The sequence below is a fragment of the Panthera tigris genome, chromosome A1, assembly GCF_018350195.1.
Source record: "Panthera tigris isolate Pti1 chromosome A1, P.tigris_Pti1_mat1.1, whole genome shotgun sequence".
Classification (NCBI taxonomy): Eukaryota; Metazoa; Chordata; class Mammalia; order Carnivora; family Felidae; genus Panthera; species Panthera tigris.
In genome coordinates, this window is record NC_056660.1 from 106,379,685 (window position 1) to 106,405,708 (window position 26,024).

Consider the following 26,024-nt stretch of genomic DNA (forward strand, 5'->3'; position numbering starts at 1 on the left):
TTTTTTTTTTTTTTAAATTTTTTTTTTCAACGTTTTTTTTATTTATTTTTGGGACAGAGAGAGACAGAGCATGAACGGGGGAGGGGCAGAGAGAGAGGGAGACACAGAATCGGAAACAGGCTCCAGGCTCTGAGCCATCAGCCCAGAGCCTGACGCGGGGCTCGAACTCATGGACCGCGAGATCGTGACCTGGCTGAAGTCGGACGCTTAACCGACTGCGCCACCCAGGCGCCCCTCATCATAGCTTTCAAGCATAAATGTATTGACACACATCTCTGAAGTATTAAGAAGCCTTCCATATATATTTTTTTTAATTTGGACCATAAATTTTAATAATCTCATGATCAGAAGATTCTGTCTTAATGTCAGTTTGAGTTTTTCTATGTCATTTATTTTCTCTAGTAAGAGTATTGAAGATAATTGAGTTTATTAATCATTTTTTTCTTTTTGTGTAATTATTAGTATGTAATTATATCAATGTAATCTATTATTTTAGTGAAAAATTTTCGTAGGTCAGTTCTAGTATGATATATAGAATATTATCAATTGTTAGTTCTATTATGATATAAAGAATATTACCAATTGTTAGATGGCAAAAAATGCAGAAACTTTGTAAGCCCATATGGAAGAACATGCTTTTCTAGATAGTACAGTGATTTGTGTCTTTAATACCTAAACAATCTGATGATGCAGCACATCAGTTGCTTTGCATGTGCCATAGTCTTTCCATTTCTGGCTCTTATGTGGTTGGAAATGGTAATGACTCCAGAGAATATGGAGATCATTGAGATGCTTCATTTGCATTGTAGAAGTAATACAATCCCATAGGTAATTTTCTATAAGTTACAAGACAGTAGTTCTTATTGTTTTGGTTTTTTTTTTCCAGAGAGGGAACTTCTGTCTAGTTTAAGATAAGCTGGAGTGAACACACTCCACCCTTCTCTTTCATTGAATGTAGCTACAAAACATGGGAGAATAGAACACTATTTGAAGATTTTAAAAAGTAAATAGTAGCGGGGTGCCTGGTTGGCTCAGTCAGTTAAGCATCTGACTTCTGCTCAGGTCATGATCTTGTGGTTCGTCGGGTTCAGCCTCACATTGGGCTCTGTGCTGACAGCTCAGAGCCTGAAGCTTGCTTCAGATTCTGTGTCTCGCTCTTTCTTTCTGCCTCTCCCCCTCCTCTCTCTCTTTCTCTCTCTTAAAAATGAATAAACATTAAAAAATTTTTAAAAAGTAATTAGTAGAGTGCAGATTGAGAAGAAGGCAAGAATTTGAAGTACTACAAACCAGCAGTGAGTTTATTATTTTTCTCTCTCTCCTGGACTCAGAACAGCCCAAACTTGGAAGTAGTCATTAAGACATGTACAGAGAGAGAGAGCTAGGAAATCCCTTTGGTTTGAATCAAGGATGAAGAAGGTCTCCTAATGCTCTGAGAAAGTGGGGGAAGTCCCCCCTTTTAAATAATTGCCCACATTCTTTCCTGACTTATCTACCAAGCAATCCTATGACAGTGGCAGTGGGGAGACCAACAGGAGTCATAAAAATCTGAGATGAACCTTACTCTCTGGTCTACAGAGCTTTTATTTTAAGAGGGAAGGGTGAACCCCATTGCATTTTGTTGCAGCCCTTTTATTGCTCAAGCCTAGACACAGACGTAGTCCCAAAAAACGCAGTACAGAGTGGGATAACTAAAGCCCAGACTTTCTGGAAGCACTACTGGAATGAGAACCACAGGAACAGGGAAGGGACAAAGGAGATGCTGGAGAGGGAAGAGGTAGGGAAAGTAACCCCGTACACTCGGTTATCAACTCCTCTGCCTACCTCAGCTTTGCGTATGTGAATATGACCATAAAATTTGAGAACTGAGCCCACTAAGCTACTGAGCCACCTAATTCACAGCCTGGTCACTAGATGACAAACACACAGGGCTGGAAAAGGCTTTGAAAATCAACAGTAGAAATTTGACAATGAAACCAAAGCCTACAGAGCTTTGGAATTTTGGAACTTTTATGATTAAGTATCAGCATTCTTTGTAGGATTTAAATAAGACTGAGAGTCTTACAATGTAGTGTTAAAAATGTCCAGGATACAACTCAAAATTACACCATCTGTAAAAAAAATAGGGAAATCTCAATTTGCATGGGAAAAGACACTCATCACATACTTTCTCTGAGGTGGTGCAGATTTTGGAATTCTATGACAAATCTATTATAAATATATTGCAAAAAGTAAGGGCACACATTTTTTAAATGAATGAAAAGATAGTCTCAGGAAATAAATAGAATGTATAATGAAAAACCAAATGGAAATATTACACTTTAGAAAGAATAACCAAAATAAGAATTTCCCTGAATGTACAGAGTTGTAGAACCAAGGTGACAGAGAAAAGAGTCTGAGAACTTAATGATATATCAGAAGAAATTATCCAAACTGAACACCAGAGAGAAAAGAAGATTGGGAAAAAATGTCTTAGGCATCTGTGGAAAATATCACAAGACATCATCATGGGTCCCAGAAGGAGACACAAAGAGAGAAGAAATATGACTGAAGACTTTGCAAATTTGGCAAAAGATATGAATCATCAAAAGGCCAAGTAAACTCTGAACAAGAAATGCCTGAAAAGATGCACAGTGTATCACAAACAGCAAAAACTAAAGATGAAGAAAAAAATGACACAACCCAAAAATCTGTTATTTTGAGGGGACCAGTGCTATTAATGACAACAGATTTGTTATGACAAACCATGAAAGCCAGTAGGATGGCACGCTATTTTTAAAATACTGAAAGAAAGGATTGTCAGTGTAGATAAGATAAAATAGGGGTGCCTGGGTGGCTCATTTGGTTAAGTGTGTGACTCTTGGTTTCTGCACAGGTCATGATCTCACAGTTCGTAAGTTTGGGCCCTGTATTGGGCTCCGTGCTGACAGTGCTGAGCCTGCTTGGGATTCTCTTCCCTCTCTCTCTCTGCCTCTTCACTGTTTGCCCGCTTGCTCTCTCTCAAAAATAAACATTAAAAAAAAGATAAAATAGGAGCATCTCTTATGAAGAAAAAACCAAGAGAATTCATAATCAAAAGAGCTTCTTTAAAAGAATTGCCAAAGTAAGTAATTCTGATGGAAGGGACATTATGTTTAATGGAAACTAGAACATCAGGAATAAAGAAAGAGCAAAAGAAATAGAATATAAGTAAACATAAAATACTTTTTCTACTCTTGAGTATTTATCCTTGTTATAGGCCCAAAATGGAATATCTAAGTATAAATTTAACAAAACATATACAGAATCTGTGTGATTAAAACTATAAAATGCTGATGAGAGCAATAAAGGAAGATCTCCTTTTTTTTTTTTTAAGTTTATTTTGAAAGAAAGAGCATGAGTGGGAGAGGGGTAGAGAAGGGGACAGAGGATCTCCTCCAGAGACAGGAGAGAGGATCTAAAGCAGGCTTGGTGCTGACAGCAGAGAGCCCAATATGGGACTCGAATTTGCAAACCATGAGATCAAGATCTGAGCTTAACTGACTGAGCCACCCGGGCACCTCAGTAAAGGAAGATCTAAATAAATATTTAGATGAACATCGAAACAGATGTTCATAGATAAGGAAGTTCAGCAGAGCACAGATATAGCTCTTCTCAATTGATCTATAGATTTAACCCAATTCCAATAAAAGTTTGAGCTCTTTTTTGTAGATAGAAACAAGACGATCCTAAAATATATATGAAAAGGCAAATAACTGAATAGCCAAAACAATTTTGAAAAGAAAAGTAGTTTTGGAGGAATCGTCCTTGATTTCAACACTTACTACAAAGCTTCAATAATGGATACAGTATGGTACTGCTTAAGAAATAGAGACAAGGGATGGCTGGGTGGCTCAGTCAGTTGAGCGTCTGACTTCAGCTCAGGTCATGATCTCGCGGTTCATGAGTTTCAGCCCCGTATCAGGCTTCCTGCTGTCATTATGGAGCCCACTATAGATCCTCTTTCCCTCAGCTCCCTCACCCACTCTATCATTCAAAAATAAATAAACCTTAAAAAAGAAAGAAATAGATACATAGGTCAATGGATCAAAATACAGTTTCCAGAAATAGATCTTCACAAGTGTGGCCAATGATTTTCTATAAAGGTACAAATTCTGTTTAATGAAGTAAGAATAATCTTTGGAGAAATGGTCTTGAAAACACTGGACATCATTCTACATTATGAAGGACTATAAAGTTCTTTTACTTTTTTTAATGTTTATTTACTTTTGGGAGAGAGAGAGAGCACACACAAGCATGAAAGGGGAGAGAGGGAGACAGGATCTGAGGAAGATGCTGCGCTGACAGCAGCGAGCCCAATATGGGGCTCGAACTCATGAATCACAAGATCATGACCTGAGATGAAGTCGATAGCTCAACCAACTGAGCCACCCAGGCACTCCTACTTTTTTTAATAAAAGAAAATAAATAAACTTATAAAACTTTATACAAAATGTATTATTAATCTAGTGTAAAATGTAAAAGTATAAAGCCGAGAAGAAAACACCAGAATCTGTGATCTTGAATTAGGTAAAGTGTTTTTAGATACAATACCGCAAGCATAACCCATTAAAGGAAAAAATAGTAGATTTCATCAAAATTAAAACAACAACATCGAAAATAAAAATATTTTGCTCTGTTAAGGGATTAAAATATAAGTTATGGGAGGCCGTCTGGGTGGCTCAGTCGGTTAAACGGCTGACTCTTCTGCTCAGGTCATGATCTCATGATGGTGAGTTTAAGCCCCGCATAGGGCTTTGCACTCACAGCAGAGAATTTGCTTTGGATCCTCTGTCTCCCTCCTTCTGCCCCTCCCCCATTCATACTCTCCCTACCTCCTTCTCCCTCTCTCTCTAAAATAAATAAATGTTAAAAATGTTTTTTAAAAGTACAAGTTCTGGACCAGAAGAAAATATAATTGACCCTTGAACAGCATGGGTTTGAACTGCATGGGTCCACTTATATGTGGGTATTTTTTGATAAATGCAGTATGGTACTGTAAATGTACTTTGCCTTTCTTACAATTTTCTCACTACCCTTTTCTCTAGCTTACTTTATTCTAAGTGTATAGTACATAATATATACAAAATAGGTGTTAATTGACTGTTTATGTTATCTGTAAGGTCCTCCCGATTAACAGGAAGTAGGCTTTAGTAGTTAAGTTCTGGGAGAGTCAAAAGTTATATGCAGATGTTTGACTGTGTGTGTTGGGGAGATCAGTACTCTTAACCATTGTGTTGTTTAGCTGTCTTCATAAGTCTTCATAAGTCTCACATATCCAGACATGAGGACTTATATACAGGATATATAAAGAACTCTCAGAGTTCAACACTAAGAAAACAAACTTTAAAAATGTGCAAGACTTGACGTGACATTTCACAAAAGGGATATATATTGGAAATAAACACATGAAAAGATGTCATCATCAGTTGTCATTAGGGATATGCAAATTAAATCCACAGTGAGATATCACTGTATGCCTATTTTATGACTAAAATATAAAATACTGACAATATCAAGTTCTGTGGATAATGTGGGTCAACTTTAATACTCAGACATTGCTGCTGGCAATTGCAAAACTTTACAACCACTTGGGAAAACAATCTGGCAATTTCTGAGGAAGATAAGCAAATACTTATCATATGACTCAGTAATCCAATTTCTAGGTGTTTACTTCAGAAAAATAAAAACTTATCTTCACCCAAACCTGGTCATGAACATTTATACCTACTTTATTCATAATTGTCAAAAACTGGAAACAATCCGATGGGCTTCAAGAAGTAAATGGTTCAAGTCTGTAGTAATTTGAGGACTCTCAAAGCACTGTGCTCACTGAAAGAAGCCAGTCTCAAAAGGTTAGCTGCCTTATGAGTCCACTTACATGACATTATCTAAAAGACAGACCTATAATGATGAATCAGATCAGTGATCCAGAGATCACTATTGTTTTAAAGATGGGGGAAAGTGTACTTACAGTGGGAAAGCACAGGGTGCCTGGGTGGCTCAGTCAGTTAAGCGTCCGACTTTGGCTCAGGTCATGATCTCACAGTTCGTGGGCTCCAGCCTCACATCGGGCTCTGTGCTGACAGCTCAGAGCCTGGAGCCTGCTTCGGATTCTGTGTCTCTCCTCGGCTCTCTGCCCCTTCCCTGCTCACTCTCTCTCTCTCTCTCTCTCTCTCTCTCTCAAAAATAAATAAACATTGAAAAAAAGTTTTAAAAATAAAGGGGAAACCCCAGTTTTGGGGAGTGATGGACCTCTTCTGGTTCCTGATGGTGATGGTGATTCAATGAATCAATGTGAGTGTTAAAATTCTTAGAACTGTTCAATGAAAGTAATTTAAATATTAAAACATAAAAAGAAAGAAATTATGTGATCGTTATATTTGCTTTTTGCATTACAACCAGGGATTTCAGAAAGGTTTCTGCAGGTTGTATCTTGCACAGGATACCTAATGTACAGAACCTGAGGAACGGAAAAGACTGAAATCCCACCCAGACTTCACCTACCAAACCCTTTTTCTCATTCACTTAAGAAGCCTTTTTTGAAATTATTGGAAAAATGTTTGTTTATTTATTTTGAGAGAGAGGGCATGAATGGGGGAGAGTCAGGGAGAGAGAGAGAGAGAATCCCAAGTCCCAATATGGGTCTGGATCTCACAAACCGTGAGATTCATGACTTTAACTGACTAAGCCACCTAAGCGCCCCTGGAAGCCTTTTTAAAACGTCATCTCCCCATCATTGTGCCACTTTTAAATTCACACTAGCACACTCTTCTAACTGAGGCCCTGCTAAAGAACTGATTATTTTTGCAGACTTCAGTGAGTGTGTTCAAATGTATTGTTTCAGAATTTCTAAATGGAAGAGCATTTCTTTGTTTTCTTTTCTTTCCTTTATCCCTGTGCAGGTTCTACCCATTTTTCAGAACCCTGATTAATTTCCACTTTTGGACTTGTTAGATTATCTCCCACTCTACCATGCAGGCTTTTTGAGGAATTCAATATACCTTTTATTTAACTTGCATTTCGTTCATTTCCTCTTCTTCTAATCTTTTCGTGATCAAGGATCTTGCTTAGTACTTGTCTGTGTCCTCAGCACATACCACAGTAATGAGCATCCCAGGTGCTCAATCCATGTATTTCTGAATAGAAATGAGTTCCTGATAGAAAAATGACATCTTTCCTGTGGTTTACAATAAAAGCAAAGCTGAACTTATCTTGTTTAATTCTTGGCTGCTGGTGTATTTCGTATTAGGCTCTGGCCAGGACATAAATCAGACACTATATTTCTATTTTGGCAGGGCATATTCCAGGGATAAGACTTGGATACATAATTCTTAAGGAATTATTATGAAAAGTGATTGTTCATAAGGCAATTTTCTCCTCAAGATCCTTTACTGTTAAAGCTTCATTTAGTTATAGAATTTTGTTGGTAGTAGAAAATATTTTAATGGTGCTATTAAGTACTATATGAATATTAAAATTTGCCAAATATATCCTTGGGAAACAAAAAACATTTTAATTTAGAAAACTCCCTGAGATCCTCCTTGTAGTTTTTAAGAATTATCTTATTATAAGATCTAGAAGTGCAACTTCACCACCCAGCATTGTCTGTATACAAGAATACTTCTCAAGCATCTGTCATGTGCCATGGGTTTTTAAATACATCACCTCCTTTAACCCTTCAAAAGTTCTGGATCATAAGGGATTGTTAACCTCCTTTTACAGTTAAGAAAATGGTTTAAGGGTGAGCATGTTTCACATAAGCCAACAAAGGCTTGAAATATTTTATCTAAATTAACTGGCATTCCTAAGCCAAATGGCTAATTTCCCGATTTTACTATTGAGAAAACTGAGGCTCAGGAAGAAGAACAAACTTTCCTATGGTCACAAAGCTAAAAATCAAGGCTGGGACTCAAACCCTACAATATTTGACCCAAGAGCTTCCGTCCTTAAAACTTTATTCTTTGCATTTTGTCTTTACTTAATGCAGAAAACAGGTCATGAAAATCTGGTGTTCAATTCCAATCAGGATTTTAGAAAAATCAAATCACCTTTGAGAAGATTTTACCCAGTTTACTATTAACTACCTCAGCGTAGAGACCTAAAAAGCTGAGATCTTAAAAATGCATCTAAAGTTAGAACACTTGTCCTTATGTAAATGTGTTTTGTTTAACAAATCATGTCACATCACTATATTAAACTTAATAGTTTAAATTTTAGTCATTGGGATTTAAGAGTATCAGATATTTGTAATAGTAATGTAATTATAATTATATTCTTTAGATTTCTCCAGCTTATAGAATTATTTATTTTCTCGAATAAAAAACACTGATCACACTGGGTAGAGAGTGAGTTATGAAAAGTAACAACATGATTAAAAATTGGCATGATGAAAAAAGAATGTGTCAAGCTGTTTTGAAGTTTGAATGTGTTTATGGTTATAAATGCATGCTGTCAGTGTTTTTACTAGTATTCTAAAAAGCAATTTATACAGCTTTTTAGTAGCATGATATTTTTAGTTTTAATTGTCCCTGTTTAATGCCTTCAGGATATGATTACGTTATAACATTATAAAAATGCGTTAGCCAAAATTCCTGATTTATATGCAATCAGAACACTTTAAAATTTTTCCAGCTGTATCCTTAAATTTCCCAAAAATCTTTAACTGTGATTCATCTTACCTATTTTTTAAAGTCATGACAGTTTTTTAGTCTCCGAGGCAGATGAAGTCATTAAACCTAATTTGTTTTTGTTTTTGTTTTGTTTTTGTGAGCAAAGTCATACAGAAAGCCTGAGAACTCTGATTTGTCTTTTTTTAAAAATTAACTCAGCAATGGGAATACCAACTTTCATCCATGTTTGTGGTAGACTGCACAGTAAATTTCCCATTTCTGATTTATAAGTGTTAGATGTGTGATCTATCACATATGGCTTTTTCAGTGTACCCCAGCATTACATTTTCAGATTTGCACTGAAATCTAAATTAAGAATTTCAGATGGTATATATATATTTTAATTTTTTTTAATGTTTATTTATTTTTGAGAGAGACAGAGACAGAATGCAAGTGGGTTGGGGCAGAGAGAGAGGGAGGTACAGAATCCGAAGCAGGCTCCAGGCTCTGAGCTGTCAACACAGAGCCTGACGCGGGGCTCTAACTCACAAGCTACGAGGTCATGACCTGAGCTGAAGTAGGACACTCAACCGACTGAGCCATCCAGGCGCCCCAAGATGGTATATATTTTTAATTATGTATTAGGGATATATCAAAAACACAGTAATGTACATTGGAGTCAGGCTTAAACTCTCTAAAGATTTGAGAGTTTAGCTTCTGAAATCATCCCATAGCTTGCCTTTAAATTTTCTGAAAGAGAGAAGAGAAATGAATGTGAAGTACAATAAATCTAATTTATTAGATTATTCTAATACAATCATTCTGTATTCTAATACAATAGCGGGAGCACAAAACTAGCTTGCAGACATAAATTTTCCTAATTGTTCTTACTTTCAAACAAAAGCCTTCCGTTTCATTATCTTAATGTGGGAAGGAGGGAGGTCTGCTTAGTAGTGTGGTTTATTGTAAAGATTAAGAACATGTGAAAACAATGAAAGCAGCAAGTAAATCTCTTTTGGAACTTGTCCTTTACCATGATGTCTTCTCCATCCTTAAAAGAGCAGATTTTAGGAACTGGCCATCTCTGTCTTTCCTTCATACCACTGTCCCTATGAATTCACTTTCTTTCTCTCTTTCTCTTTCTTTCTTTCTTTCTTTCTTTCTTTCTTTCTTTCTTTCTTTCTTTCTTTCTTTCTTTCTTTCTTTCTTTCTCTCTCTCTCTCCTCCTCTCTTTCTTTCTTTCTTTCTTTCTTTCTTTCTTTCTTTCTTTCTTTCTTTCAATATTTTAGTTTTAAGTAGTCTCTACATCCAACATGGGGCTTGAACTCACAACCCCAAGATCAAGAGTCACATGCTCTACTGACTGAGCCAGTTGGTCACCCCTGAACTCACTTTCTTTCACTATTTTCCTGAACATTTACTTGAACTACCTTTCACTGTATTTTTCCTGCATCATATTCATATTTCATAAAAAACTTACCAATTAGATGTGGTATCCATATGCTGTCTAGTCTACAACTTATTGATTTTAGATACCTCCACACACCTTAGAATCATAAAATAAAGTGAGTGAGTATTCACTGATTTTCCTTTAGCCACGCATTAAAAACACACACACCCTTTTTTTAACATGTGCTTTCCCATCTGTAGTTAATTTTGTCGCAATACACATTACAAGGTCAAAGATGATACTAAATTAGGAAAAGAAAATGTTACATCTATCTTCCTAGAATGTGTTAAATCTTTTCCTCACAAATCCCTACCTCCTTTGATTTGAGGACGATGAGAACTGAAACATGTCAATTGATGTTATTTTTTCCCCCACTTTAAATGACTTTATTCATTTACCTTGTTTCGGTTTGCTTTTAGCTAATATTCAATTCTTCCAAATAGTGCCCTTAACCTCTCCTTTGATTCTTTCCATAGCTGAGGTGATTGATGGGCTATAGATCAGAAATCACAGTGCCTTCACTTTCCTCTGAGACCTTTGCTCTCAGCGTCTTTGCAGTGAATTCCTTTGTCTACAGGCTGGATTTGGCCTCCAAATGCAGTTGGTGGGTTCAACTCAAGAATGTTGGTTTGGTCAGGGCCCTATAACTCCGATTCAACTCTTTCTACCACACTTTTTTTCTTCCCAGCCTCCCCAGGCCCTACCCTTCCAGCTCTTAGTGCTATTAAGACCCTGCCAGATCTCAGTCATGTGCCCCCTGGGTCCCCTGAGTTAAACTGCCCACCCCTCTGGCCTTCTTGATAGCAAGAGTCAAAGTAGGCTCAGAAATGACAACACAGCCCTTCTTTCCACCTACTGACCCAGAGTTTTTTTTTATTAATTCCATGTTTGAGTCATCGTATATTGGTCTGGAGTTTCCCAATTCACTATCCTCCAGAGTTCCAAAGGCTACCTACCTCTAATCCTTATCCTTTCTCCTGTGCCCTCAGAGAGAAGCCTGTAGATAACTAAGACATGACTTGTGTGGAAATACAAAAGAGAAATGCACAATAATACACCTCAAAATGTATTTTCATGTTATTATACAATGTATAGTATACACTGTACTATACAGTTCTACTTGTTGGGAATGAACAAATTGACTTCTCAGTACTTTCCTGCCTTTGTGGTGCTTAACATTCTAAGAGAGAAATGGCCAATATCCATAATGAATAGTTAAATTAATTGGTATATTCAAAGATAAACTGGCATAGAAAAAGGAGTCAGTTTAAGTAAGAGATAATCTGGGAGTTCCAGGGTAGGAAGGGTATTTGTAATTTAAATTTGGTGATCAAAATCTGGAGATATCTAGGGAAGGAATGTTCCAGAGTGAAAAGCCAGTGAAGAGGTCTTGAGATGGAAATGACAGGAAAAAGAAAAGGAAAGCAAAAACAAAACAAAAACAAACAAACAAAAAACAAGCCAATCCAGCTGGAGTAGAATGAATAAATGGGATGATAATAGAAAATTCTATTGACAGCTTTGGCAATAGAAAATTTCTTTTGACAGCTTTGGCAAGTTGTAAATTTTATTGGTATGCTTTTTTTATATATTACCTTGATGTCTTTAGGGTTGTAGAGACATTTCCTTATTCTTTGTGGGTGTTGATAATTTGTACTTGTCTTTTTATTCTTGGTCGGTTTACTAGGGAATTACCAATTTTTCCAGTTTTCTTTTACATTTGTTTTATAGTTCATTGGTTTTGCTCTTTATTATTTCTTTCCCTTTCTTTTCTTAAGCTTTGATGCTCTCTTCTTTTCCCAGCTCCTGGAAGGAATTTTAATCATTGATTTCAGTCTCTTTTGTTTTTTATAATATATGCTGTGAATTTCCCTAAGCACTGTCATTTCAGCCCACACATTTTTTATGTGTTCTCTTTTTACTGTAGCCATGTTTAACGTATTTTCTAATTTTCATTATAATTGCTTTCACTTGTGGACTGTTTAGAAGAGTATCATCTTATGTGTAAGCAGTTTGGGTTTTTCTAGTTACCTTTTTAGTTCCTGATTTCTAAATTATTTCCATTTTGGCCAATGAACAAACTTTGGATTATTTCCACTTTTTTTTTTCACTACTCAGTATGAATATGGCCATAAATGTACCTTGTCCACTTAAAAAGAGAGAATTGGGGCATCTGGGTGACTCAATTTGTTGAGTGTCCTACCTCGACTCAGGTCATGATCTCATGGCTGGTGAGTTCAAGCCCTGCATGGGGCTCTGTGCTGACAGCTCAGAGCCAGGAGTCTGCTCTGTATTATGCATCTCCCTCTCTCTCTCTCGGCCTTTCCCCACTTGTGCTCTGTCTCTCAAAAATAAGTAAACATTAAAAGTTTTTTAAAAAGAAAAAGAATTTTGTTGGGTGCCATGTTCTGTTATGTCAATTAAGAGAGATTTGCTAATATTTTGTTCAGATCTCTTATGTCTTGAGTAAATTTTTTTATGGTTGTTTTATCAGCTATTAAAAGAGACTTGTTAAGTCTTCCAGTTTAACTGTGGATTTGTCTTTCTCTCTTAATTCTGTTCATTTTTACTATATATACATTTTGAGGCTTAGTTGTTGAGTAAATACAGAAAAGAACTGCGAAGTCCTCTTGTTGATGTGATCCTTTTATCGTAAAAAAAAAAAAAACAATAAAACACCCTTCTTTATCTCTCTAGATGCTTATGGCTTAAATTCAACTTGTCTAATTTTCTATATTTGTAATATTTACATTGTCACTCTTTCTCTATTTTGGTTGATGTTTGCATATTACATTGTTTTCTCTTCTTTTACTTCTAACTTATTTATATTCTTTTTCTTAAGCTGTATCTCTTTAAGCACAATACACTTAAGGTTTATTTTTTTAATCCAGATTTACAATCTTAGTTTGGATTCAGCCTAGTGTTTTTTTTCATTCATTTATTCCAACTTTATCAAGATAAAATTGACAGGTAAAAGTTGTATATATGTAAAAAATGTGATGTTTTAATATACATCAGGCATTATAAAATGGTTATCACAATCAACTTAATTTACACATCTCTCACCTTCGAGAACTTAAATATCCATTCAGTTTGGCAGTCACACACAGTTCCCATGGTATAGTCTTTTTTATTTAATGAAAATCATAATTTGAAATGCTTTCTTTCTGTTTATTTACTATTTCACTTTATTTCATGTTTCTTTTTTTTCTTTGTTTCTTGCCTTTTAAAAATAGGCAAATCTAATATTGGTATGCCATTTTGAATCGCTGTAATTGTTAATTATGTATTATTTTACTATTGTTTTGTAATTACCTTATATATAATGACATGTATCATTTTACTGCTGATTATTGCTAGAACTTTTGAACTCTTGAACTCCGTTTATCTCCCGATGACGTATTGTTGCTTGTACTTTAGTTCTCTATATTTTAAATTTTGGAAGACATTAAAATTGATGTTTAAGGTGGAGCACCTGAGTGGCTCAGTCGGTTAAGCATCTGACTTCTGACTCTTGACCTCAGCTGAGGTCTTGAGCTCAGTGTTTTGCATTGGAGTCCCCTAGGCATGCTCCCCTCCACACTGGGATGGAGCCTACTTAAAAAAAATTGATGTTTTGTGTATTTGTTATTAATTTATAGTTACATGTACATTTACTCTTTCTGGTGTTCTGTATTTCCTCCTCTTTATTTTCATGTTTTAGTCTGGAATTTTTCCTTCTGTTTGAAGAAATTTAACATTTCTTTACACCAGTATTTTGATGTAAAGTGTCACAAAGAAGGGGTTTCTTTTTTTATTTACAGAAAGATACATTTGGGTTGTGGTAGCCCAGTGAATGTAGATCTCAAGCTTCCCATCTTTGTGTTAAAAACGTCTTTCCTTCATTAACATGTTCTCTCTAGTTTTTATTTTGGTAATGGTCTCCTCACAATGGCTGTTTCTTCACTTGATTTGTCGTTTATATTTGTGAGTTTGTCTTCAGTGGAACTGTTTCTTCTGTGGGAATTCTATGCTTGCTGAGATGATCAAGTGTCTCGTCACAGTGATACCTCATTTGTTTTTACTGACAAGGTTTTTTCCAATCCTGTATGATCCCCAAATTGTATGATGGGCTTGTACGTTATATTTATGGCTTCATATTCCTGTGGCTTCATAGCCTATGCATGATGGTGGTTTCGGTTTCACTGTGTTAACGGAGCCTTTCCTGGCATACCCAGAACTTTGAGCTATGATTCCTTGTTGCTTTCCTGCATGTGGACTTTTGAGGTTATTTTCAAGCATCAACAGCATTTCCAGGCTTTCTAATTTGTGTATAGATCTCAGTTCCTTGCTCCTTAATGCCTGTCCTTGCAGACATTTTGAAACCGCACCATTCTTTATTTAAATTTTTTTTTTTTATCTTAGAGAGAGAGAAGAGAGAGCGAGCGAGCAAGCATGAGCAGGAGAGGGGCAGAGAGAGAAGGGGACACAGGATCCGGAGCAGGCTGTGTGCTGACAGGATTGAGCCCAATGTGGGGCTCAGACTCATGAACTGTGAGATTATGACCTGAGCTGAAGTCAGATGCTCAACCGACTGAGCCACCCAGGTGCTCGGAAACCACACCCGTTATTTAATGAGACTTGTATCTTTTCTGATATCCAGATTTAACAACATTAAATCAGGATATTATCCTCTAGATTTGAAAATTTTTTAAGCTTTATTCTTGCACTTGGTAATCTTTTTTCTTCAAACTTAGTGATACATCAAAAACTTTGTTCATTACATTTTATCTGGCACTCTATGTGTTTTTCCCAAAAGGACTGTCAGCCTACCATGTTGTGGGAACGCATAAACAACATTTTAATGTCTATAAAATAGTCTCCCTTTTCAACCACAGAGATTCACTATAGTTTTTTTTTAAACTAATATTCTATTGTTTTTGGAATTCACTTTTTTCTTAGTATTCTTAGGAACTGTATTATGAAGAATGTTATGGATTAATCATTTAAGAGAATCTGGAAGCCTACTTTTTAAAATACATTTATAACTATACCCATATTAAACTCATAACTTACATAATTGTACTTTTATATTCCTGAATCATCATCATCTTGCCTTGTAATGGAGTAGAAGCGGATAATTATTGAATTAGTAAGGCAAGTTATTGTAAAATATGTTCAAAGTCCAATTTGAACGTAATCATGTAAATGGGCTTCGTATGATGTGGGTACCATCTCATTAAGTCATTCTAAAAAAATTTTTTTTCTAATTTGTGGACAAAATACATTTTGATTCTTCAAAATTACATTTTTATTTAGGACCCCACATTGAGTTAACACTTTATATTGGTCTTTGTTTCCAGGAATTTCATCTATGCATTTCATTTCATACACCCCCTTCTTGCAGATATGCTAAATACCTATTGAGGCAGAGATGTACTACGTGGCTTGCACATTGAACGAACCTAACTTACCCTTCTGTGAGCAATATCAACTCTCATCACCATCTCCTTTTCCCTGCTCAGTCCTTTGTTCAGGAAATTACCCCCAAACTTCCCCTGCTTTTCCTTGGCTGACCTCTGGCCACTCAGTGATAACCACCAAGCTGTTTCCTTCTCTAAAAGCCTCTCCTACCTTGATTTTTCTCTATCTGGTGTTTCCTTTTATTCTTCCATAATGTTTTAGATACCTTTAGATTTTAATGATCACATTTTAAAATGAGTATTTATTTTGTGGCTCGTGCTCCTGAAGGTATGCTCAGCATGTATTCATTTTTTTCCTTGTTCTATTAGGCCTCAAATAATAGTAGCATTCCTAGGTGAATAACTTTTCTCATAAGGTACAATCCTAGAACAAATATCTTTCCTAGAACTGTGAACGATTTTGTGCCAGGAGAGACAAGATTTTGAACTTAAGTAGTCTAGTTGGTGCTTAAAGGCAATACCAGTGGAGCTGGAGAACTTACTTTTGTTAGTATACATCCATCTGACATCATAAAAACTGATTTCCTGGGGCACCTGGGTGGCTCCATTGGTTGAGAATCCAACTCTTAGTTTCAGCTCAGGTGATGATCTCAGGGTCTTTGAGTTGGAGCCCAGCATTGGACTCTGCACCGACAGTGCGAAGCCTGCTTGGAATTCTCTCCCCCTCTCTCTGCCCCTCCCCCACTCATGCTCTTTCTCTCTCTCTCTCTCAAAATAAATAAACATTTTTCAAAAACTGATTTCCTGATTAGTCCACTATTGTAACACGCTTCCTGTGGAGTTTTAGGGCTCTATGATTATCTTGATGAGGTATCATATTACATTCCAGGATTGTATGTATTGTTTTCAGATGAGAGATTCTGTTCAGTCCTCACACATGACTTGATTCATTTTTAGGTGGGAAATTAGAGAGATTTTTGGTATCCTTTTTGTTTGTACAAACTTTTATATTAAAAGGGTACCTTAAAAAGAGTCTGTATTATAGCTATCTTTAAATAACAGCTGTGTTAAATCCTTTCTCCTTCTAAACTCTACCCCTTATTATAATAAGAAACATATGAGTTTTTGAAAGGAACTGAAAAGCATAGGCTTTTAGACAGAATAATGCAAGTCATTTAAATTAGTCATGGTTAGAATTATTCTCCATAACTTTCAAGTTAAAGAAAATCTCCTTTGTGGGCCAAATGTAAGACAATGAAATTTAAATTTATCAGAATCTTAGTTGAAGATTCTAACTGTACACATAAGTAAAAAGAGAATAGGAATACAGGATCATCTTATTTGTTAAATTGCATCATGGTCTATAAGAGATTCTGTTAATTACTCTTTAAATTTCATAGACATGATTATCATATTTATGTCTTTTAATCTTCTCATTGTAAAAGTATTATAAACCCATGATTTGGAAAATTGGACAAGAGGGAGAAAAGTTACTTATTATTTCTCTGTTATATAATACAGTTGCTATTAGCAAGTTAGCATATTGATGTAGTTTTTTGATTTGTTTTGTTTTAAGTAAGCTCTATGCTCAACATGGGGCTTGAACTCATGACTCTGAGATCAAGAGTCATGTGCTCTACTTCTGAGCCAGCCAGGTGCCCCCATATCTGTGTAGTCTTTTTGTTCTTTTATGAAAATGTGGTGGTCTGCATTTTTTAATACTTCGGTGTAATCATACCTCTATGCCAATATGTACTCATTTTAAAATTCTGTTTTATTGTATGTAAATTCATATTTTATGGTATAAAATATATGTCTTTTATATTATAAATTATATTCTTTTCAATACCATATTTTTTTCATGACTACACAGTAGTCATTGATTTCCCATAACCTGGTGAGGAATCTAGGGCCCCCAGAGACATTCTTCCCCTATCCATAGGTCTGGTGCTAGGAAAATGCCAACATTGTATACCTGTAACATTTCTCTTGCTTCCCGCTGCTGCTTCTAAGTCAAAATCTCTCCTGTCCTCATATAAAAACTCTTCAGTTGTGATGGAAGCTCTTGAGCTTTACCGTCTTAACCGTCACTGTCACCGTCACTGTGATGGATTGTTCTCCTTTATTGTCTCCCCCATTTCGTGTGGATGTTGGCCGTCTTTCTCTCCGCTTCTTGAGTTCATTCAGGTGCAACTTCACGTTATACCATCAGTCCACCCAACACTACTTAATAATTATTTCCCCTCAATCTGGATGCCAGCTACCTTTCTCTACCCTCGTGCCAGTAGTTAATCATATCATGGAATTTCACCTCTGAAATCTTAAGTCTCTAAATCTCAATCTCTTATCACAATCTCTAGTACTTTTTCAGAGAATATCTGTTCCTTTTCTTCACTGCTGACTCCATCGTCTGGACAACTGTATTGTTTTCCCAAATTATCTTTGACATTACTTCTTCACCTATCCAGTGCTACAAGTTCTGTCCCTTCGTTCCCCATCAATTTTACTGCCAACTGTTACACGTTTTCATCCTTTCTTTAAACCTGTTCTGAAAAATCCCAGCCCAAATTTAATCTAAGTAGTACTCTTCTGTGTTTCAACCATTAGGTTGGATATCATTCATTTGGGCATATTAGTGAGAGTCCAGGTTTGTGCTCTCCATCCTGAGCTGAACCATCTGTTTTCTGACCCATGAATTAAGTATTCCCCTAGTACTTAATCAGTTCTCTTTCCTGTTTCTCTCACTATTCCAAGCTTATGTTTCTTTAAAAAAAATGCTATCTAACTCCCATCTACCTTTGACCTACACCTCACATAACATTGCATCCTTTTTCACTTGACATACAAGAATATCAAAAAATAACTCCTTTAACTTAACAAACTGTATCTATTAAAGTCCTCCTGGGGCACCTGGGTGGCTCAGTCCGTTACTTTGGCTCAGGCCATGATCTCCCGGTTTGTGTGTTCGAGCCCCACATCGGGCTCTGTGCTAACAGCTAGGAGCCCGTAGCCTGCTTCACATTCTCTGTCTCCCTCTCCCTCTGTTCCTCCCCTGCTCATACTTTGTCTCTCTTTCTGTCAAAAATAAATAAACATCAAAAAAAATAAAGTCCTCGAGCATTCATACTCCATTGTGAAACTGTAAATATTCCTATTAATATCGTCAGGAAAACAAGGTGTTTGATACCACCCATATTTCATTAGTACATTGGAAATCCTAGCCAATATAGTAAGATAACAGCAAAATATGGAAAAATGTATCAATCTAGAATAGAAAAAAATAATATGGAAGAGGTAAGAATTGGAAACAAGCAACAGTACTCTTGTTGGTGGGAACAATATATTTCAAGTAGTATAGGAGAAGAGATGTAAAATTTATTAAAGTGACTGAATTTGCTATGTCCTGGTCCATACAGCAAAGAGATATATGAAATGATGACAGCCTATGTTAGCTGACTTTTAATCTATGTATGGTGATGAGCTTATTTTGGTTTGGCGAAATATATGGGCATCCTGAGGGAAATTTGTACTGCACAGTGGTCTTTGACATGCTAATTATAGCTGAACTTAATTTAGTATTTTAGTGGGACATTTAGTCTTGAAGTATATATTTATTTAAATTTCTAAATGCTCAAGAGAATTTTAAATATCTTATTAAGAGGAGCTACTTTTCTTTCACACTTCTTCCCTCCTTCACTCCTTCCTTCTATCTTTCTTTCCTTCTTCCCTTCAACTATAATGCAAGTTTAGTTACTCTCTTGTGTTTGTTTTCCATATTTTGTTGCATTAATAAGTGCCTGACTTAGCTCTCTTAAAAATCACATTATGTTTCTTCAAGCATTTCTTAAAGTTTTGTATTTGATTTGTTATGTAGTAGAGCTCGGTAACAACTATGTTTTTGACTTCCTTTTTTTCTCCCTTCCCTAACCCCTCTGTGTTTATCCCTACCTTCTTCTTTTCTTCGTACCAGATCTTGACTGTTTTAATCAGCCAAATGAAGTAGTATGGCTTGTCACTTGTCTGTTCATTCCTTCATCCATCTATCCATTCATAAAGAAGTAATTTCAGGGCACCTGGGTGGCTCAGTCAGTTAAGCGTCCAACTTTTGGTTTCCACTGAGGTCATGATTTTGTACCTGGTGAGATTGAGCCCCATGTCAGGCTCTGTGCTGACAGCACGAAGCCTGTTTGGAATTCTCTCCCTGTCTCTCTGCCCCTCTGCTGTGCTCTCTTTCTCTTGCAAAATAAATAAATAAACTTTTTTTAAGACAAGAAGTAATTTCATCTATTTGTACATTTTATATTTTAATAAAATATTTCTACATATATAGATATTTATGCATTTCTTTATGTATTTCATCTTTATGTATTTAATCTCTTGGCTATTTCTTCCTGTAGTTATGTTTTAAAAGTAGTATGTTTATACTGCATTTTGTTGAGAGAATGTATCTTCATTTTCTTGATAGGCCAGTGAATACCAGGCCTTGACATTCTACTCGAAGGTTTGAATGAGTACTTGAGGATTTCAGACATACTTTCATCTAATCTCCACTTTCAGTCCCCAAGCAATGCCTCTGTCGAACCTGTGTGTCTCAGCCTTGAGCCTCTGTGGGGTTCTACCACATTCATAAAATCCTCCTCTGTTTAATTTGGGCATGGGTCCACTAAATCGGTTCATGTTCTTGTATGAACCTTCTGTTTTTCCAAAACATGGGCAAGGCGATTTATTCTTTTAGTTAAATGTAATCATTCCATAACACTATTTTTTTGTGTTTCTGAAGACAGAAAAAAAGTCCCAAGTAGTTAGCTAACCATCTTTAACTAGGGGCCACTCTGCACTAAATTATAATCAGCGGGAAAAACTAAATGTTAGTTGCCATATTGATTCAAAGTTCATTTCAAATCTTTATTTTATAATATTTAGTACTCATGTGTTCTTTGGCAAATCATTCCACTTGTCCACGCCTTAATTTCTTCATATAATGAGCTTAGATGTATTTTATACAGATAGGAGGATTCCGGAGCATATAGATAATTCAATAACACTAGATATTATTTTAATAAACTTTGTTATTTAAAAATGCATTAAAACTTACACTTGCAAGGTTATATAGTTCTTTGTGTTCAAGGATATTTCTTCAGAGGTATTTCTTAATTAGTAAAATGGTACATGAATCTTTGATGAAGGAGTATCAATGATATCACATACTGTGTTACTGCTAATTCAAACCAGAAGATCAACTATCTTGCAGAAATTACTGGCTTAAATAATATTTCATTATCATATACTCTGCAGTTGGGCCATCTTATAAGGCAAGAAATTTTCAGAGGAAATACTTTTCAGTATTGAATCACAGTTTTTTTGTTGTATTAGTTAAAATTGTATTTTACAAAATAAAATTTTTAAATATATTAACTCAGAATATAAATGTGAGTTCAAGAATGTCCTATATGTCATTTATTTTATTTTAGGTTTTTTTTGCAACTACATTATTAACAAGAATTGAAAAATACTTAATTTAATCATTGCTTTTTAATTTATATTTTCCAAGTTGTGACCATTCATGACAATGAAAACTGGTATTTCCAAAATGTATTCTTATAGTATGCCTTTTTGAGAATTGGACAATTGATGAAATAATTTAATCTGCGATATTAAATTGAGAAGAGTGTTAAGAGTTTATTGAGTGACTAATACATACACAATTTCTCTTACAATTTCATTCATAAGGATTAGATATCACAGCTTAATATAGACATATTTGAATGTAAGGAATTTCATTTTTCAGTTTTTTCTACTGATTCCTAGCATAAAGGTTTACATTTGAATCTGAAATGTGATAATTCATGTTTGTGTCTTCTAGGTATAGCTTATTTGAGTGGAATGTGTAGTGAAAAGAGAAAATGTATTATTGCTGAAGACAATGGCTTGAATCTTGCATTTACAATTGCTCATGAAATGGGTCACAAGTAAGTAAAAATTCTGGCTATGCCACATATTAGCATATAGCTTTGTAATTTGAGTTATTGAATTACATGCATCTTTTGGGTTTTTTAGGGGGAGGGGCTCAGGTGTTTTAAAAATTAGGGAAACAAAAAGAGGTGGTAAAGATCATCTAAATTTAAAGAGTATCTTCTAAATATTGTAACTATTCCTGATACTTTGAATAAAATCTTATTACATTATTAAAATTGACATTAGGACATGACACATGTTTCACTTCACTACACATTTCCAAATAATATAAACATGACAATAATCATGACACTACAAAGCTATATATTATTCACATGTCTGAAGAAAACACTTTGTACAAATTAAAATACTTCCAAACTATAATAGTATTTGTTATTACCCTATACAGAGTAAAAGCCAATTAAGCTGCATGGTTTGAAGTAATGTACTTGAAAGAAATTTCACCTGTTCACCCAGTTAATATGTAATGAACAGTCTGTCTCAGGAACAGGTCTAAGTACTTTACCTAATAGTTCACTTAAAACTCAACAAGCAAGGCTGTCATTTTACAGATGATGATAATAACAATAATAATTAGTAATAGCAACATTTACATAGTACTTACTGTGTGCTACGACATTTCTACATGCTTTATATATATCCTCAGAACATTTTTGTGAGGTAAGGCTATTAGAGTACCCATCTTACAGGGGAGAAAACTGAAGCATGGAGAAATTAATTTAAGTTTAATTTAGTTGTGAAAATAGTACGTGTTGGAGGAAGGATTTAAATTCAGGTTATCTAATTCAGTCATACTGTTCTGTACTTTGCATTATCTGCTCTCTTTGGGCCTTTGATCCCTCATCAGTAAAATGGGGATGATACCTGTGTTATAAGGTTGGTCTGAGATTCGGATTATGAACAACAAGCACATATTTACAGCCAGTATCTTACAGTAGAAATGGTGTGGAGTCAGACTGAATTTTGAATGTGGGCTTCCCTGCGTGCTAGCAGTATCAATTAAAATATGAAAAATATTTTAATTGGACTCACATTTAGTGAGGTCCTACACAGGGAGGTGCTCTTTATGGAGGCCTCTTTGGTCAAAGACATATTTAGTTTGGCTGGTAGTGTTTAAAAATTTGAATCAGTTGCCAACATTAAAAAGTATAAATTTGACATAAAAATTCAAATTTCCAGACCTGGCAACATTAGACCTACAGTCCCATATGGCAGCCATTCCTTGGAGCTGAGTAGTGTCTGTACCCTTTAGACTGGGGCCATCTTTTCCAGCTCATCACAGGCTGAGGCACTGTGGTATTATAGTATTTATCAGACACCCAGTGCGCTTCATTTTCATCAGATGCCTGGACTCTGGAGACAAGTGAGTAAATTGAGCTATGGAATTTGATTGGTCTAAGAAAGCTCGGGAGAAGATTATATAGGACATCACAGTGTTTGATTAAAAAAGCCTTTTATTCAAGTAAACTGAAGTAGAGGAAAATAGTCAAGTTATAATGATACAGCTCAGTGAATTATCAGAAATTGAGCATACCTATGTGCCCGTAACCTAGTCTAAGACATGACGAACAGTGGTTTTATTTTTGGTGTCACTGTTTTTAAATGTGTAAATATACTTTCATTTTCTCCCATGCAGCCTTTCAGTGGTCAGTGCGTGGAGTGCTGTAGAATACAACGTGTTTATTTGTTATCCAAAAAAGAAACAAAACAGATAAATAAGATTCTAAGATCATCATTCTTTAGGGAATATATGTAATGCAATAACCTAGTTCATTGTTGTACTCCAGGAATGATAGGATTTAGACTCTTAATTCCAATATAGTTTTCTTAATTTAAAGATATTTCAGTGTAATCATAGTAAGGAAAACCATGTGCAATATTTGAATGAAAAATGCTGAAAGTAACATTTAGGGGAAAGAAAAAGTTGGTATTAAAAATATTAAGACAATAAGTACAAATTCATGATTATAATTTTTAGAAGTTAAATGCAAGTTTCTGAATAATATAAGCAGTGTGAGTATATTTTTATGAAATATACAATCTGAGACAATCTGAGTAGTGGAAGGTTCACTTTAAGAAACAATCTTACTTTATTTTAGGATATGTAAAATACATTTTTTAAATCTCTGATGTATTCTAAAATGTACAAAAAACACAGATTAAAGGAACCAACCACACGCAGGTTACTTTATTAACATGCAAAGGTTTGGTCAAGAATTTCTACTTAAAAAAACTAAACGATATAGTTTAAGGAAAGGCCACTTGAGCTTTATGTAGTAGAAACATTGGTTTATGACCAGGAACTCAGGTTGGAATGGCTAAAATGGTAGTAAAATATTATTTTATTTGCCTTTTATAGAGCTGTACCCAAAGTCAATAGAGATGTGCCAAAGGTATTGGTAATGCTTGATGAATTAAGACCAGGACATATGATATATGTTGAACTACTTAGTTACTAAAAATCCTCTTTACTTGTAAGCAGTATTTGTCTCAAAAGTGGGGGCTGGTATTTCCCTTCTTAATTTTTTTAAATGTTTATTATTTTGAGAGACAGAGACAGAGACAGAGAGTGAGTGGGGGAGGGACAGAGAGAGGGATATACAGAATTGGTAGCAGGCTCCAGGCTCTGAGCTGTCAGCAGAGTCTGACGGGGGCTCAAACCCACGAACCATGAGATCATGACCTGAACCAAAGTCGGCTTAACCGACTGAGCCAGCCAGGCGCCCCAGTTTTCTTAATGCTATAAAGTGGGATACATTAACAGTGAAGAGTAGTGGTGTCTTTAACAAAGGACACACAAAGGAACAAACAGGAGAGAGGTCATCTGTATAAATTATATCATCATCATCCAGTATAAGATATAAAGCACAATGAAAGGAAAATGTAGGAAGAAGAAAGAAAAATAAAACAAAATTCATATACACATAGCCTCTTGAATAAGCAAAGTTTTCACAAATGTTAGATAATTATGTCTATGGATCTGATGTGTCCACGCACACAAATCAACAGAGCTTTTTGTGTTAGGGATATAATTAAGTCAACTACTTAAGTGAAACTGTTAAATTCTTCTTTTTTCTTTTTGAATTTCTTTCTTTTGTTTTTTGGGAGAGGATTATGTTTTCCAGTATATTTTCTTAGACAGAAAATGGATCGTATAATTTTGCAACCCACAACTTTAGAGTGGCAGAGTGAGTCCATTCAAACTTGTCAATTCAAGAATGACTTTATAATTACACATGAAATGTTTCTAAACTGATTTGGGATGAGTGTGTTTATGTTTTTTATCTGAATTTGGTTTCTAGAATTTCCCAGAGAAACTCCATGTATGGCTAGAAAAGTCAGTAAGGGGCACCAAGAAATAAAAGCCAAGTCTTAAGGGTGAGAATTTGAGTAATTGAAGAGAACCAAAAATCCTCTTTTACTATTTCAAAAGGGGAATGAATCTTAAATGTAAAAATGTATCGAATTTTCCTTTAGGAAATTTCCAATTAAAAAAAATCTTGTATGTAATTATATACAGAAGTATAGATTAGTGTCCATAGCAAGAAAGAGGAATTAAGTGATTTATTCCAATGTTTTATGATTCCTTTTCACAGTTATTTTCCTTTCTAAACAATAGGTCAGGCATGTGATTTTTTTCTTATAACCAAAAATGTCAACCATAGAATATTTTTATTGGTATTAAGTGTATTTATATTTATGAAATACAAATGGGATCTTCATAAATTTACTGTCATAAAGCCTAAAACTTTATTTTTACAAATAAAAAATACCTTAGGAAGTTGTTCGTGAATTTGACAGTTTGTTGGGTGCATATGTATACACATATACACTATATTTTATATACAACAATTTGTTAAAGTAAGAAATTTTACTTTATTTCAGCCAGACTTTATTATGGATATATAAATTGTACTTAGATTACTGTGTTTGGGGAGTGTCCCCAAGACCACCCTCAGGTTCAATGATTTGTTAGAAGGACTCAGAAAACTCAGTAAAGCTATTTTACTCATACTGACAGTTTATAACAGTAACAGGATATGGATTAAAGTCAGCAAAGGAGCAGGCATCTGGGCCGGGTCTAGGGAACACCTGGCAGAAGCTTTACGTTGTCTTCTCCCAGGTGAGTTGTGCAGAACTAACTGTGTGTTAATTCTCTAAACAATAATGTGTGAAAACACGCACAAAGTACTGCCCAACCCTAGAAACTAACCTGAGCCTTGGTATCCAGGGATTTTACTGGGTGGTAATGTTGGTCATGGAGGCACAGCTGACCACCTACAAAGCACATCTTCCACCTCCATCCTTTCCAGAGGTCCAGCTAGTCATGTCCTACCCCCAAATCATATTGTTATAAGCTATCTGACTTGTCCTGGAGTCCCCAGGTAAACAAAGATATTCTTATCAGAAGAGATAATACAGGGGCTCCTGGTTGGCTCAGTCGAGTGAATGTTCGACTCTTGATTTCAGCTCAGGTCGTGTGATGGAGCCCTGTGTCAAGCTCCATGCTGAGTGTAAAGCCTGCTTAAGATTCCCTCTCTCTCCCTCTACCCCTCTCCCCGACTTTGC

General features: G+C 35.5%; 1 protein-coding gene across 1 annotated transcript in view; it reads left to right on the forward strand.

Moving 5' to 3' along the window:
- The window catches only part of ADAMTS19 (ADAM metallopeptidase with thrombospondin type 1 motif 19), a 236,229-nt gene that overhangs the window by 88,273 nt on the left and 121,932 nt on the right, over window positions 1-26,024 (forward strand). The window contains exon 8 of the mRNA XM_042958856.1: window positions 21,343-21,448. Within this exon, the coding sequence (XP_042814790.1) occupies window positions 21,343-21,448 (106 nt within the window). The remainder of the gene's footprint in view (window positions 1-21,342; window positions 21,449-26,024) is intronic.